We start from the raw sequence: 16,001 nt of genomic DNA, 5'->3' as shown, positions 1-16,001 counted from the left end.
CATCCTCTCACACATCTCATTATATTTATTACTTTTTTGCATCTTTCCTCTATTTTATTTATATTATCCTTCCATATTAACCTTTTATCAAATATTACTCCTAAATATTTAAACTTATCCACTTGCTCCAACTCTTTTCCATACAATGTTAAATTCTCCATTACTTTCTTGCCCTTTGTAAACACCATACTTTTAGTTTTTTCCACTGAAAACTTGAAACCCCAGTCATACGACCAGTTTTCCACCATTTTAATTGCTTCCTGAACTTTCTTTTGCACATATTGGATATTTTTCCCTTTCTTCCATTTTGCTCCATCATCTGTAAATAATGCCATACCAAACTCAGTCCCCACATTCTGAAACACATCATCTGTCATAATAGTAAATAATATCGGACTAATGACACTTCCTTGAGGAGTGCCATTTTCTACTTTACACCCCCTAGAAAGTGTACTTCCTATTTCTACTTGAATATTTCGCTCACTCCAAACATCTTTAATCCAGTTATACATTCTTCCTCCTACTCCTAATTTTTTAAGTTTTAGTAACAATCCCTCTGTCCACACCATGTCAGAGGCTTTTTCTACATCAAAAAAGACTACCACTAAACTCTCTTTATTAATTAAAGCTTTCCTAATTTCTGTTTCTAAATAAACAATTGCATCCATCGTGCCTCTCTCTTTCCTAAAACCACTTTGATACAGTGATATCTTTTTATTTCTCTCTAAATAATCTGTTAATCTATCCACTGCCATCCTTTCCATTATTTTACCTATATGAGATGCTGATGCAACGGGTCTATAACTATCTGGACTACTGGATTCTTTTCCTACTTTAATTATTGGTACAATAACTGCTTCTTTCCAATTTTTTGGCAATTTTCCTGTTTTCCATATCACATCATAAATCTCCAATAATTTTAATTTCATTTGTTTCCCTAAATATTTTAACATTATATGGCAAATTTGATCTTTTCCTGGACTAGTCACACCTGTTGTAGCTAATGAGCGTTCCAACTCAAACAAAGAAAAAGGCACATCCCTAGTATTCTTCTATGGTTTTTACTGTTTGCCGTTATTTGAACGTTACGGTTCTCTACCGCCACCAAATGGTGGCGTGTTTTAAGAAGAGCAAGAAACTCAAAATAAAATAAAATAAAATTTCATACAGGCCAACAAACAAGACAAGCAATCATCCATTCACTCTCACACACCAAAGGTCTCTCTGATGTTCATGGAGGAAACACGCAGACTCCACACAGAAAGCCTTGGCCAAACCAGCAACAAGATTTTAGACACTGAGTTGATTTAGTAAAATTTCCTCTGAACTCATCTTTTAAACTTTGTGGAAATACTCCCAAACGGTAATTTACTTATCTGTTTGGTTTGAATTTGAAAAAGGCTCCTAACTTTTCTGAAAACAGGTGATTGTGTTTACTCTAGCTCATAAATCAATTAGTCTTTTATTAAAAGAAGTTCTTTAATTACATTTTAGTGGAAAACGTGTTCATTTTACTCATTAAATATCTCCCAAATACCAAACAACGGATGCAGCTGCATATAAAAGTAAGAAAGACACATCTTGTTGGTTCTCTTTGCTTCGCTCGAAGCTGCAGCACAAACACTTTCAGACAGCGCTGTTCCTACTTCTCTATTTAGAGTCAAAAAAATTCAAAAGTTTCCCTCTACAGCTTAACCGAGTCACTCAGTGCAGCTTAAAACATCTTTTTATATTTAATGTGAGTCAAAAATCTTTCAAGGCGGATTAAAGTTGTTCTGGTCGTCGCGGTCGTGTTCTGTTACTGGAGGTGTTGCCACGCTGCAGCTCTATTATGCTGTTTGTCTTTTAAACGTAGATTCAGGTGGAGAGATGCTGCACGAAGACATCCGTGCATTTCATGAAACAGTACAAGCAGCTCATCACCAGCGCGGCGGCTCCTGCCATCACACAGAAGAGCGTGTTGGTCCAGAAAGCAAACAGGTACAAAGTTCTGTTGCAGTGCTGGAGGTCTGACAGCTCGCCGCTGGGGCTCGTGCTGCTGAGCGCTGAAGTCCAGCCGCTGGTCTGGGTTTGGTTCAGCCTCAGAAGCCTCGGGCTCTTCGAGGCAAGGTTGAGTTTGGTGTCCGAAGAAGAGTGGATCCCGCTGATGGAGCTGTTGGAATCGGTGATGTTGTTCTTGTCGTAGTTGGGTGGATATATGGAATAAATCTGGTAGCTGCCTGAGAACAGAGAGAGTAAACGATCAAGAAGGGAAAACCAGGCTGATGAAACAAAGATCTAAGAGCTGTGGGCATCAGGTGACAGGTGTTCTCAGTGCTGACTGACCAACGAGGAACCAGATGAAGAACAAGAGGAGCAGCGTGACGAGCAGCAGGGTCCAGAAGGTGGGGCGTGGTGCTCCTGGACAGAGGAGCCTCGGCATCGCCAACATGGCCGTCATCAGCAGAGCACTGGTTCCAAACACCATCACATACACTGGGAGGACTGGTGCTACTGGACACTCATACAGGTAAACCGCTCCTGTTTATGTGGACACAACTATTAGCTTCAAGACTTTCACCACCAGTCCTTCATCTGTCCACGATGGCAGAGCGGACACGAGCGAGTCAAGAACTCAGACGGTTGGATGACGGAGTAGAAAACATGAGAGGAGTGAAGGACTCAAACCAGTCCTACGAATACCAGTTTGGTTTTGTGTCTCCCACCACGCGGCTCTCTGGAGGCAGAAAGCACTTCAAACAAGACCTTCTGGTTTCTGTGAAATCCAGAAACGGATCGCCTACTTACCCAGCGTGATCTGGACAACCGGGAACGCCGTCACAAAGAGGATGGTGCATCCTGCAGAGACGACATCGTCGATAGTAAATCAGTTTCCTCACTGGCCAAAGTTCCCGTCTGTTCACCTACCTGCACCAAAAACATCACACCAACAGCTTCCCTTTGACCCGGCCATCACACCAACGCCTTCAGCTGTACAACAGAGACGATCTTCCTCCGCCCTGAAGCCTTTAGTCAGCGAGCTGGGCTGGATTCGGTGCTCTAGCGTGTCTCAGCTGCACGGCAGGAGTTGTTACGACACCCACCTCAGGGTGTGGAAGTTTCTTCTGTTGCCACACGATCAAAACCCCGTACGATGGAAGTGTCATCACTGACACTGATGACAGAATCGTTGTCAAAGGGCACCAATCGGATTCATGAAGGGCCAGGGTCAAAGGTCAAATCACATTTCATCACCACAGCTATTCCCCCATAATGCTGCTCATGTAAGAACAAAACAGCACAAGACAAGGAGCATAAAAAGCATTTCAAATGTTAACATTCAGCCATAAAACTCCAAAAGAAGCAATGAAAAGAAGGAACAGCTCCAAATGCCTTCAATTAAAGAACAGGAACTAGATCAGCTTTTCCTTCACTTTTTGTTGTTATTTATGTCTGATTTTTTAAAAAATGAACATTTTAAATACTCCGCTCACTAAAAAATATATTCTGTTAGTTCTTTGGTCAAATTCAGTCCTGGTGGCGGGTCAGAGCGATTCAAGGATCAGAAACCAGCTGTGAAACCAGAGGTGCTGCACCTTCATGTATACTGACCGGAGCAGAGCTCTTAATAAGGTACGTGGGTTCCTACACAAGCTCTGCAGAGGGCACACACACACACACACACACACACACACACACACACACACACACACACACACACACACACACACACACACGCACACACACACACACACTCTCTCACTCACACACACACACACACACACACACACACACACACACGCACACGCACACGCACACACACACACTCTCTCTCTCACACACACACACACACACACGCACACACACACACACACTCTCTCTCACACACACACACACACACACACACACACACACACACACACACACACACACACACACACACACACACACACACTCTCTCTCTCTCTCTCTCTCTCTCTCTCTCTCTCTCTCTCACACACACACACACACACACACACACACACACACACACACACACACACTCTCTCTCTCTCTCTCTCTCTCTCTCTCTCTCTCTCTCTCTCACACACACACACACACACACACACACACACACACACACACACACACACACACACACACACACACACACACACACACACACACACACACACTCTCTCTCTCTCTCTCTCTCTCTCTCTCTCTCTCTCTCTCTCTCTCTCTCTCTCTCTCTCTCACACACACACACACACACACACACACACACACACACACACACACACACACTCTCTCTCTCTCTCTCTCTCTCTCTCTCACACACACACACACACACACACACACACAGTGTGATAACATAATGCAGTTATTTGCATCAGTTAATTGGGAAATCACAGAAAAATCTCATTTATTTAATAATTAAGTTTAAGTGAAGCAGCACGTCTGTAAACACGTTCGCACAAAGACTCCTGAAACATTTTGGGATGTTTTTTTGTTATTGTTTTGCTCTGATGGTGATGCCAGGCTTCAGGAATGTTCTAGTTACTGACCCTGCAACCACAATCCCACACCTCCTCTGCCATCTGGTGGTTGATCTAAGTACTGCAGGCACCTACGGTGAAAATTAAAACATTTCTTTCATTCAATTTGATGTGGTTTATTCATTCTTGCAAAAGAAAAAGATGAAATCTAAGTTCATCCAGTTTATCTGATCTGAAGAAGGAGCACTGGGGTTTGCATATTTTTAGCAGGTGCACCATAATGTGATGGCTCCTTGTTCCAAACATTTTATTCCAACTGATGAAGAAAGACCACAACATGAGGAGTGTATGAGCTGCTCTAAAGAGTGAGACCAACACACTTGTTTACACTGGAAGAGCCAAAGAGAACAGCTGTAGGAACACATGAGGGTGAGCCGTGCTGTTTTCAGAGAAGAAGCTTTCTGTGTGTTTTTATGGACATCTGCAATAGCTTTCATCCATCGTGACCTCTCATATAAACGTATACTACCATACCATACACTTTATTTATACAGCACATTTAAAATACAGCGTGAGAGCTGACCAAAGTGCTGCACAGGCAGGCCCATTCAAAACCAAACAAGACAGAAAACACAACAAAAGTAGAACCAGTAAGCAAATAAAAACAATTAACTCAATAAGCGAGTCACTGGCTGAAGGCCAAACCCTAAAAGGAGGTCATCTTCAAACGGGATTTAAAAGCAGCCAGAGAGGATGCCTGCCTAACCGTAATGGGAAGTGTATTCCAGAGCATGGGGGCAGCACACAGACGCTCGTTCACCTCGCGATTTGTAGGACATCCAGGAAGTGCACAGTAGCAGAAGACCAGCTGACCTGGGTCTTTGACCATAACTAGAGGACATAGAATCCACGCACGTACGAGATGTGTGAGAGCGGCTCTTAGCGGGTTCCTAATAAACACGAATAAAGGACTCCAGCCAGTGGAGCAACATGAACACTGATGAATGTCTGAGCTGAGGCCATGGCCCAAGTAGACTCAGAACCAGAACCTCATTCTGCTGAAACGGTCGTTTGTTTTCATTCACTAGCAGAGAGCGAGGGGTGGGGCCTCCACCGCTCAGAAAAGTGTGTGGGTGTGAATAAAAACCATCGTTTGACTTGAACCAGATCAGAGTTATTCTGAGACATCTTGATGAGAATTTGATTTGTTTTCATGGATCATCTGTAAAACGTGGCTGGCTCAGCCTGGTGTTCGAGCTTATTCTGTTTAGTAGCTGGAAACTCTGGATGAGAGTCGGAAATGTTCTGAAACGGAAGTTTAAGTGAAAAGCAGCAGGTCCAATTTATTAACTTAGATCAGGATCGGATCAATCACAGGGAGACTTTCTGATCTCAGAGTTTCAAGATCAGATAGCAGATAATCAAGTAGATGAGGCACCACCCTGCTACCATGCAGCACACACACGCACACACGCACGCACGCACGCACGCACGCACACACACACACACACACACACACACACACATGCCATGACTGGTGTTGGAATAAATGAAGTCCCTGTTTGACTGACTGGATCCTCGGGACAGAGCTCTGCTCTGATTGGCTGCTGGAATATGTTTACGTCCTCCTTCGGTCACGTGACCAGCAGCAGCTGCAGAGCTGTTGTTCTTTGCTGCTGTCTGAGCTGATCCGGGATCTGCAGGTAAAACATTCAACTTCACCGTTTTCCTCCGCCGCTGATCAGACTGAACACCTGGGCACGAATCGGTAACGTAACGGCTCCGTTACACGATGTAATCACCTGGAGAGGGGCCGTTTCAAAAGAGGGAAAGAAAAGAAGATGGGATTAGGATTTATAGTCCAGTTCATCAAAGAGGAAGGAAACTTTAGCTTTAAGCTAAACTGCGGTCTGGCTTTGGTAAAAGATAAAATAGTTATTCTCTAAAATATGACCCAGTTTGATAAAACACCCCACCATTAAAGCACAGAAATACCCCGTTTGTTTTATTATTAGGCACTTGCTTTGTATACCCCCCCCCCCTTCATAAAGTTACCAGTCAGCACTTTATTATGTTCCTTATGAGAGCAGCTGACTGTTTTCTGTTTATCTGCAAGTTAACCAAAGATCTTCATTCAGCAAAATGGTTCACTCCAAATGCTTGGTGGATTTTAGGAAATGTAGTTTTGAAGAAGAAGAAGAAGAAGAAGAAGAAGAAGAAGAAGAAGAAGAAGAAGAAGAAACAATATTTTATAAAGTAGTGGATTAAATCCCAGGATAAAACCAACCAGTCTCCAATAGTAATAACAGTAGTAACAACCAGTAATAACTAACTGTATGACCAGTAATAACAGAAGTTCCAGTAGTGGTAACCAGTAATAACAGTATTAACTAGTAATAGTAACCAGTAATAACTGTTAGTAGTAACAGTAATAACAGTAGTTCCAGTAGTAGTAACCAGTAAAACAGTATTAACTAGTAATAGTAACCAGTAATATCTGTTAGTAGTAACAGTAATAACAGTAGTTCCAGTAGTAGTAACCAGTAATAACAGTATTAACTAGTAGTAGTAACCAGTAAAAACAGTAGTTCCAGTAGTAGTAACCAGTAATAACAGTATTAACTAGTAGTAGTAACCAGTAAAAATTTCAGTTCCAGTAGTTGTAACCAGTAATAACAGTATTAACTAGTAATAGTAACCAGTACTAGTAATAGTAACCAGTACTAGTAATAGTAACCAGTAATAACAGCAGTAACCAGTAAAGACCCTTCAGAGAGTTTTTCTTTCTGGGTTTTATTCGGATTCAGTCGAGTTCTTCTACCTGTTTGACGTGTTAAGCCACTTAAATCTGACCGTTGAGACACTCAGACATAAAAAGGCTCCTAGAGGAACCAGGAACTCGTTGTCAGGAGTTTACCAGGAAACAGCTGAAGATACGTCACACTCCTGATGATGCTTCTCTGGTTCTGTTTCAGATCTTTGACCTTCAGAATCGGTTGTTGTTCTTTTGTCTCTACTTATCCAGTTTCCTCAGATTTCTCTGCTGAAAATGCAGAAACACGTCAGGTTTTATGCTCTTTGGAGAGCAGATGGACTCAAACTTGTGCACAGGTCCGTTTTGGGGTTCCTCTTTTTGTCTGGATTCAGCCAGACTTGTGTAAATTTCTTATCCGGTTGCATCAGGGTAAACCACGGGATTTCCTTCCATGGGGGAAACCAGCAGGAGCTCCTCCTGAGGGGCCTCAGGGTGTTCCCAGACCAGAGAAGATTAAGATCCTGAGCTCTTCTAAGATGATGGATCTCCTCACCCCTAGAATCTTCCTCACCTTCCCGTTACCTGACGTCTGTTTAACAGGAAGCATGTCTGCGGTGAAGCTGGAGGAATGTCGGCAGCACATCCGAGCACAGCTGGACTCTGTGGTAGACTTCTGGCTCAAATACTCTCATGACACCGTGCACGGGTACAGCACAGCCGCACCTGTGATGCTGTTGGTTCCGATGTCCGTGTGTTTAACAGGAGCATCTCTACTTCCTGTTTCAGGGGCTTCTTCACCTGCATCGGGAAGGACGGGAATATTTACGATGAGCTGAAGTACGTCTGGCTGCAGGGCAGACAGGTTGGTCCGTCTGGAGATCAAATAAGAGGTCTGATGGTGAAACACGGCTGAAGCTTCTGGGTTATTCTTCTCACAGGTGTGGATGTACTGTCGCCTCTATAGAACCGTGGATCGGTTCAGGAAGCCTGAAATCCTGAAAGCAGCAAAAGCTGGTGAGCTTCACTCGTCACAGGAAAACCCTTCCTACATCTTGAATGATTGTCTTCAAGCTGTCAGCAGTCAGCTTCTTCTGGTCTAAACTTAGCTAAGCAGCGTTTGTCAGCTCTGCTCTTATCCTGGACTTCCCTTTGATGAAACTCTGCAGTTGGAGACAAATGCATGTCCCTCGGACAACTACTGACTAAAATCAGCTGATGCAGCAGCTTCAGTCCTCTGCTCTCATCACGTTGTTCTACCTTATGAGGCTCCAGAAGGATCACGGTGGAGCCGAAATCCAGAATTATCCATACAGCCCCCGTGTGTCGTCTAACAGCAGAAACAGGCTAAAAACACGTGTGAACGAACGAATGAATGAATGAATGAATGAATGAATGAATGAATGACTTTAGTTATAGAGTGATTTTCCTGCATGGTAACAACTCAATGTGCTTAACAGTAAAAGAGACTAAATAAAACAATTATAAAATATGTACACACGTTAACAGCAAATGGTGTACACATACATAAAATATACACATAAAACTAAAACCTATACATTCAAACACACACACACACACACACACACACACACACACACACACACACACACTTATACACGTTTTTGCACACACATCCATACACGGCCATAAAATGAAGCTAAGCTAACAGTGAAACATAATTGTAAGCGCTTATCTATGAATAAAACTACATCTATAAAAGGAGGATGTAAATTAGAAATAATACAACACAATCACATGTTTGTTCAAATAAAAAAGTTTGTAAATTTATCTTAAAAATATCTGGTGTAGCTGCTTCCCTCTTCTCTAAAGGCAGAGTATTCCAGATCTTAGGTGCATCTACACTAAAAGCAGCCTCCCCTGACGTGTACGTGTTATAACACGATACCCATGATCTGCAGACCGGGGTGGTCTGACTGGTATATGAGGTACCAGCATATCTGTAATATATTGTGGTGCAAGGTCACTGAGAGCTTTATATACAAGCAGTAGGACTTTTAAATCAATTCAATCAATCAATCAATCAATCAAATTTTATTTGTATAGCACCTTCTACAACATTATCCGAAGCCCAAGGTGCTGAACAACATCATTATAAGAAAAACATTCCCAGTACATGGGCATAAAAGCAGGATAAAAACATAAAATTATAAAATATCTAGCAAACACTATTACAGATAAGAGATATTGGAATAAGACTAATCGATAAAAAACAAATGTCAGACAATATAAAATCAAGCATCTGGGTTAAAAAGATGAAAAGTTAAAACCATAATGTTAGGGCAGTTCAAGTGACCCTAGCGCTGAAACGCAATCAGATAAAAATGAGTCTTTAAGATTTTGAACAGAGCTCGATATTTTACCGGGAGCCAGTGCAGAGCATCCAGCACTGGGGTAATGTGCTCTCGACATCTAGTGCCTGTCAGGAACCTAGCCACAGAGTTCTGCACAAACTGGAGCCGTGCAACCGTGCACTGGGCCAGACCAGCATACAGAGCGTTGCAGTATTCTTTTTTCAACTGGTAGCCAGTGCAGAGATCTTAAAACAGGCGTAATGTGTTCTGATTTCTCTGTTCCAGTCAGAACCATCGACATTAATATTAGGTCAGAACACGAGCAGCAGTGTTCTGAATCAGCTGCAGTCTGTGAGAAGCATCCTGAGGGAGGCCAGTTAAGAGACCATTACAATAATCCAGCTGCTAGTTATGAATGCATGGATTAGCTTTTCAACGTCAGTTTTCAATACAAAATGTTTAATTTTAGAAATGTTACATAAATAAAAAAAGGCTATTTTAGTTGTGTGATTAATGTGTTTTTTTAAATTCTGGTCATTATCTAACAATACACCCAAGCATCATTTTTACATTGAAGAGACAGAGGAGAGAAGATCTACAACTGTCCGTCTCTGTGTGTTTAGACCAAATACCAGAATTTCTGTCTTGTCTTGATTTAATTGTAAGAAATTTTCAGACAGCCAGGCAACCATACCCTTGATACACTATGTAAGAGAGTGAAGGGGAGCGGTATTATCAGAAGACAATGAAATATGTAACTGCAGGTCATCTGCATAATTATGATCATTAACATTGTGCCTCTGAACAATGTGCACAAGAGGAAGCATGTACAGATTAAATAATAGTGGACCAAGGATAGAACCTTGAGATACACCACAAGTAACCACCAGTTTTTAGAGTTAAACCCCAAAATGCACAAATAAATATTACTATTTAGGATAAGAAACACGTAAAATAAACCCAGTTTAAAAAAGATCAGCCATACGATAACAACATGAGAATCACAAAACCAGAATTTAAGGAGTTACCTGAGAAACTAACCCACACTAACACCGTTAACGAGCAAAAGCAAACTATTAGTAACATAAAGAGATGTCAAAACATTTCTGATTATTATTATTTGTCCATTAAAATAATTAACAGGATTTAGAATATCGTCTCAAATCTCTATGAAACCCAATGTGACCTTAAATCACCCAGATTAGGATTAGTACCTTCATCAGAATCCTGCCATGTCTGCTGCCCCCTGGTGGTGGATCTACAGGTGGCACCTTTATTTATGTGTTATTTTCTTATAGAACTACATAATGAAATGTAAATGATTATTATTGATAAACAGTTCAGTTTTAGAAACTAGATTGTTGTTGTTGTTGTTGTTGTTGTTGTTGTTAAAGGATTAAACACAGACGTGTCTGAAGCATGCAGCTGTTTTATTTATGGAGCTGCTGCTCATCCGCAGCCAGCTTTCCTGTAGGATGAGCGTGCCGAGCAGCAGGTTTTCAGCGTTAAACACAAACACCAGATCTCACCGAGAGCTGCGCACGACTAACCAGTAGTAACCAGTAAAAACCAGTATCAACCAGTAGTAACAACCTTCTTCAGGGCATGTCAGTATTCCCCACGGATGCGCTCATGTCCATCTGTATTCATCATTAGGTGTTTTCAGGATTTAAGGTCGTTTTCAGGTCTAATGATGCCTCTGATGTTCCCGCAGGAGGAGCATTTCTGAGGAAGTTTGCTCGAGTTTCCAGCAGCAGCGGTCAGTGGAAATGTGCGTTCTGCTTGACGAGAGATGGAAAAGCAGTCAAAGTTCAGAGGAGCATTTTTAGTGAGTGTTTCTACGTCATGGCCATGGATGAGCTGAGCAGGGTCACCGAGGACCAGGACATGCAGGTACGAGCGGAACCGACTAAACAAGATTCTGTTTCAGTAGTTATCGGGTTTCAGACAAACAAACACGTGATGACACGTCAGCGTCGCATCTGGAAAAGGAACATGCCCGTGTTTGTTTACGTGCACAAGGATCTACGGTGGGCCCAGTATGGTGCTCTGGGGAACTTCTCGTGAGAGTTACGCCTCACTTATTAATACCTAACCAGACATTTTACCAAAAGAACCGTTGTGTTATGGGTTCGGATGAGACCACACACGACCCGAGGCTTTAACACTCCTCCAGCTGCTGCGTTAGAGGAGATCAGCAGAGTTTAACCGAAACTCGAAATACTGTCAGATTAAATAAAAATCAAGACTTTTTGTTTTCCTTTTACATCAAATTATTATTATTACTCATTTGTCCAATAGCTGATTTAATTTTATAAATGTTAATAAAATGTTCAATAATCTCTTTTCCTGAGGTTAAAGTGCTCTACCAGACTCACAAATCCTTACGAACGATCTTCAGGAGGTTTGGAGAAGTCCATGGACGTAATTTTCACTTTAGAAGTGTGTGTGTGTGTGTGTGTGGGGGGGGGGGGGTCTTTACAGTATACTCTAATGGGAAACAGGCTTCAACACAAACGGTTGTTTTCTGCTTGGTCCTAGAGCTCAACTAGTGTCAATTTAATATAGCGTAATATTGTTTTTGGATGGTAGAAAGTGCAGGGGTCAAACCTTGACTTTGGAAAAAGTGTGTGTGTGTGTGTGTGGGGGGGGGGACATGTCACCCCTGTCCCCCCCAAAATTACGTCCATGGAGAAGTCTTTAGAAGACCCGTGACTTCCTGATCTGCTGTCTTCCAGCTGGAAGCCGAGCAGATGATGGAGCAGCTGATACACTGGGTCCGGGTGGACGGGTCGGGCCTGGGTCGGCCCCAGCTTCCGGGTGACGTTCCCACCAACAGCATGGCGGTTCCCATGATGCTCCTGTGTCTGGTCCAACAGCTGTCGGAAGACCGGCGGGGGGTGGAGCAGAAGTACGCTGAACTGGGGAGCTGGTGTGTCCAGCAGATTCTCCAGCACGTCCAGGTACCTGGACACAGTTCGCTGTCTGAACTCTACGAACCAGAAGCGTCCGAATCCCTTTAACCTCAAGAGTTCTCCATTCATGGCCTCTGGTGGAGGGTCCGCTGGTGAAAAGGGACCGTTTTGCTCCTGTACTGGTGTTACACCTGTTATAAAGCTGATTATTACCGATTTTCTAATAGCATCAGAATAAACAGTTCAGCTATTGAAACGATATTTTTAACATTAATCTGCTCCAGAACATCTGGAGAACATCTGATCGGGGTAAACCATCACAGGGAAGTCTGAAAGCGGCGGAGGAACATCAGGAGACGAGAACCGGATTAGAATAAAGTCCAAACGACAGAAGCTTTCGTGTTAATAATTAAAGTGTTAGTTGATAGTTTAACCACCTTTTATTTGATCTGCCGCAGAGAGACGGAGCAGCCATCCTCGAGAACGTGTCAGCGGACGGGTCGGAGCTTCCTGGATGCTTGGGTCGCCTGCAGAACCCGGGTACCACCCAGAACGCTGAAGCCTGCTATCATCTGCTCACCTCAGCGTTTTTCAACGTTCCCTCCTCTCTCTGTGCTGACTCAGGCCACGCTCTGGAGGCAGGCTGGTTCCTGCTGCAGTACGCTGCAGAACGCGGTGATGAGCAGATCCAGACAACCGCCATCCAAAAGTTTGTGGAGCTTCCTTATGAGAGCGGCTGGGACAAAGCCCACGGCGGTCTGTTCTACTTCCTGGACGTGGATGGCCACTGCCCTACTCAGGTGGAGCCCCTTTAGAAGTTGTTAGAAGCTCCTGACTGGGGAGACTAGGCTGAGACGTTTATGTTTGTGTGTCTGAGCAGCTGGAGTGGAGCATGAAGCTGTGGTGGCCTCACAGTGAAGCTCTCATCGCCCTCCTGATGGCCTACAGCCAGAGCAGAAAGGCGGAGCTGCTGCAGAGCTTCTTCCAGGTGTATGAATACACCTTCAGCCACGTGAGTCCACTGAGTGCTCCTGACAAAGGAACCTGACACTTTCACCACTTTTCAGTCACAGATCAGGCTGAAAAGGTCACGGGTTTAGACCTGGGTTGGGTCCACACCTGGTCTTCACCACTTCCACTCATTTTATTCAGTTAAGTAATAAAATATAAAACTATTAGATCTGATGCAGAGATGCTGATGTTTGATGTTGTCTTAAAATTGTATGAAACTACAAAAGATCCTCCTGTTGGTCAGAAAAACACGTTTCTGCATCAAGCTGGTGCACCAGAGAGACGAGAGCGCCATCTGGAGGATCGGCAGGAAAAGACCTCCGATCATCCCGCCTCCTCTGTTTTACCGTGACAAGTTAAACTAAACATCCAGATGATCCTCCTCCCGCTACAAAACTCTGATTTATCCTGCACGTTTGGGCCGATCGGTAACAAAACGGCTGCTGATCGGTTTTTGTGGGCACTGCAGCCGACCACACACTGCTGCTCAAAGTCAAACCCGACTGTTTTTCTCTGCAGCATCTAAACAGACTGAGTTTGACGTGGTGATGACGTGAACGTCCCACTGCAGTAAAGCCTGTTGGTGTGTCTGATTCTCCACAGTTTCCAGATCCTGCGGGCGGTGAGTGGTTCGGATATCTGACACAGGAAGGAAAAGTTGCTCTGGACTTTAAAGGAGGGCCCTTTAAAGGTGAGTTCTCCTGACCGGCTGTCAGAGACACGACGTTAGAAGCAGCAATGAGCTGATTTACTGTCACACTACACATCGCCCACCTGCAGAAGCTTTTCCAGGTGGGTCAAAGTTTGGTTGCTTCGGTGTTCCTCCGTCACGATGGAGCCACCTCCTCTGTGCAGGAGGGTCAGGGTTAGGAAGCATCTCCAGTAGGATATCCTCGGTGGTCGTTGATGAATACCGGCAGCTCAGGAGTCTAAAGGAGCAAGAATCCTGCTCCGTCTCTGACCTAATTTCCTATGCGGATCAGTACCGTTGGTACCGAAACGGTTCTGAGAACAGCTGCTTTAACGGTGTTTCCTCTGGTCTCCAGGCTTCTTCCACGTGCCTCGCTGCCTCTACATGTGTGAGCGCATCTTGGATGATCTGCTGGCAAGCAAAGAGTGAAAATTCAAACATCTGGAATCATCAGACTCGATCACATTCATCACCATCGTTGTTGTAAAGGGAACTGTTTGATTTAGACTGAGAATCTCTGCTGCTCTGGTCGGGTTTTAAAATCCGGCAGGTAATTTCCCCTTGCTGTGATTTTAATCTCCTGGATTGAGAAATCTTTTTTTAACTCCAATGTTCAAAAACGATGGAGCGTCTCTAACCAGACTTTGTATTTTCATTGGTTGTGTAACGTCCAGAAAGGGTCAGCTGTGACCTATATATTGACCACACAGCGATCGGTCACCTACAGACATAATCCCACTATCTAGGTGGATTTTCTACTCCATCTTCTAACACCCAGAAGATTGTTGACAGTCCATGAAGACAAGATTGTCTCCAAACACAGGCTGTCCTCTTATCTCAGACTGCTGGACGCCACACTCTGAATGAAAATTGAACTTTTACAACTCATAAGTTAAACAATCATATGGTTGGATGAACCAGATGTTTTATGAATAATCTGAGCCTAATTCAGTGAAGTTGAAATGAATATTGTCATTACAGAGATCCTTTTATATCTTATGATCAGTACTGTTTGATTTAACAAGTGAATCATTATCTACACTCAGAGTTCATTAGATGCAGATTCAGGTTAAGATCATCTCACATGAAGTTGAAGATCCTTCATCCGCAGAGCTAGAACAGCTTGTCTCTGGAAGGCGTGCTTTTCTGATGGATGTTTGGTAAAGCCTGCAAACATGTCAACTTCTGATTCGCAGAATTCATGAACTCTAGATTAATAAAACTAGAGCGACCTCCCGAGTTACTCAGTTTCGAGCGGAACTCCAAAGCGGCCAGTTCGGAACCGGCCTCCTTGAGACGCCTTTCTCTTTTTGACGCACAGTCCACCCAGCTGACACAGCCACACGACTCCTTAAGGACATCCATGTAAGACGCAACGAACCTTCATGCCTGTTGTGACCTGGAGACAACTCAAGACCGGTCTGGTCGTGTGGCGGTCACTCTACAAACTTCGGTGCCTTGAAGTCCACACGACTTCCTGACATTCCGGATCTGACCGGGGGTCTCCGATCAGGGTTTGTAGACACAACAGATTGCGTCTGATGTTGTTTTATTAATAACCAACTCTAGTTTATAGCAAACAAATTCTTTTACACCCAGAATTCACAATCTCTTTCAGATACAAAGGTTCTGATACACATCTACTTTACATCACACCACCTACACATCACATTCCCTCACCGCGTATCCACTCCAGCACATATCGTTATTCATAGCTTGTCGTGTATTATAATTAGTTTAGAAAAGAATAAAATTCATTTGAACTATATACTTGACTGCCTGAATTAATACGAAGTGTGTTTATGATCCCTGATCAAATAATCCTAAATTCTTCTGGTTAAACATTCAAAGATCAGTCAG

At 43.4% G+C, this 16,001-nt stretch overlaps 2 protein-coding genes across 5 annotated transcripts; one reads left to right on the top strand and one right to left on the bottom strand.

Annotated features, from left to right (window-relative positions):
• Window positions 1-1,460: 1,460 nt before the first annotated feature.
• LOC107391381 (uncharacterized) lies at window positions 1,461-3,049 on the bottom strand. The gene is made up of 4 exons (XM_015968672.3): window positions 2,908-3,049; window positions 2,788-2,838; window positions 2,326-2,520; window positions 1,461-2,219 (listed from the first exon to the last, which is right to left on the bottom strand). Exons 1-4 carry the CDS (start codon window positions 2,951-2,953, stop codon window positions 1,858-1,860), a joined length of 654 nt encoding a protein of 217 aa, XP_015824158.3. The 5' UTR covers window positions 2,954-3,049; the 3' UTR covers window positions 1,461-1,857.
• A 3,033-nt stretch (window positions 3,050-6,082) lies between these two features.
• On the top strand, window positions 6,083-15,909 carry renbp (renin binding protein). 4 transcript variants are annotated; one of them, XM_015968673.3, is made up of 11 exons: window positions 6,083-6,160; window positions 7,813-7,918; window positions 7,999-8,074; window positions 8,151-8,226; window positions 11,239-11,417; window positions 12,263-12,487; window positions 12,898-12,979; window positions 13,064-13,239; window positions 13,320-13,451; window positions 14,054-14,141; window positions 14,497-15,909. In XM_015968673.3, exons 2-11 carry the CDS (start codon window positions 7,818-7,820, stop codon window positions 14,568-14,570), a joined length of 1,209 nt encoding a protein of 402 aa, XP_015824159.1. In that variant the 5' UTR covers window positions 6,083-6,160; window positions 7,813-7,817; the 3' UTR covers window positions 14,571-15,909. The 4 variants fall into 4 exon arrangements, 3 of the variants coding, with proteins under 3 accessions (XP_015824159.1, XP_015824161.1, XP_054602385.2); XM_015968675.3 differs by having other exon boundaries at window positions 6,141-6,225; XR_001573631.3 differs by lacking the exon at window positions 6,083-6,160 and having other exon boundaries at window positions 6,167-7,918; window positions 13,320-13,427; window positions 13,507-14,141; window positions 14,497-14,557.
• Window positions 15,910-16,001: the final 92 nt, after the last annotated feature.

Source organism: Nothobranchius furzeri, chromosome 15 (assembly GCF_043380555.1).
Source record: "Nothobranchius furzeri strain GRZ-AD chromosome 15, NfurGRZ-RIMD1, whole genome shotgun sequence".
NCBI lineage: Eukaryota > Metazoa > Chordata > Actinopteri > Cyprinodontiformes > Nothobranchiidae > Nothobranchius > Nothobranchius furzeri.
This window is presented reverse-complemented; position numbering and strand designations above follow the sequence as displayed.

Excerpts from the sequence above, each read along its gene's own strand:
- LOC107391381 (XM_015968672.3), bottom strand. The coding sequence starts at position 2,953 with ATGGCCGGGTCAAAGGGAAGCTGTTGGTGTGATGTTTTTGGTGCAG. Across the intron at positions 2,521-2,787 it reads GGTTGTCCAGATCACGCTGG|GAGCGGTTTACCTGTATGAG; the intron begins GTAAGTAGGCGA and ends CCACATAAACAG. Across the intron at positions 2,220-2,325 it reads CTTCATCTGGTTCCTCGTTG|GCAGCTACCAGATTTATTCC; the intron begins GTCAGTCAGCAC and ends CTCTGTTCTCAG.
- renbp (XM_054746410.2), top strand. The coding sequence starts at position 7,407 with ATGATGCTTCTCTGGTTCTGTTTCAGATCTTTGACCTTCAGAATCGGT. Across the intron at positions 8,075-8,150 it reads TCTGGCTGCAGGGCAGACAG|GTGTGGATGTACTGTCGCCT; the intron begins GTTGGTCCGTCT and ends TTCTTCTCACAG. Across the intron at positions 13,240-13,319 it reads ATGGCCACTGCCCTACTCAG|CTGGAGTGGAGCATGAAGCT; the intron begins GTGGAGCCCCTT and ends GTGTCTGAGCAG.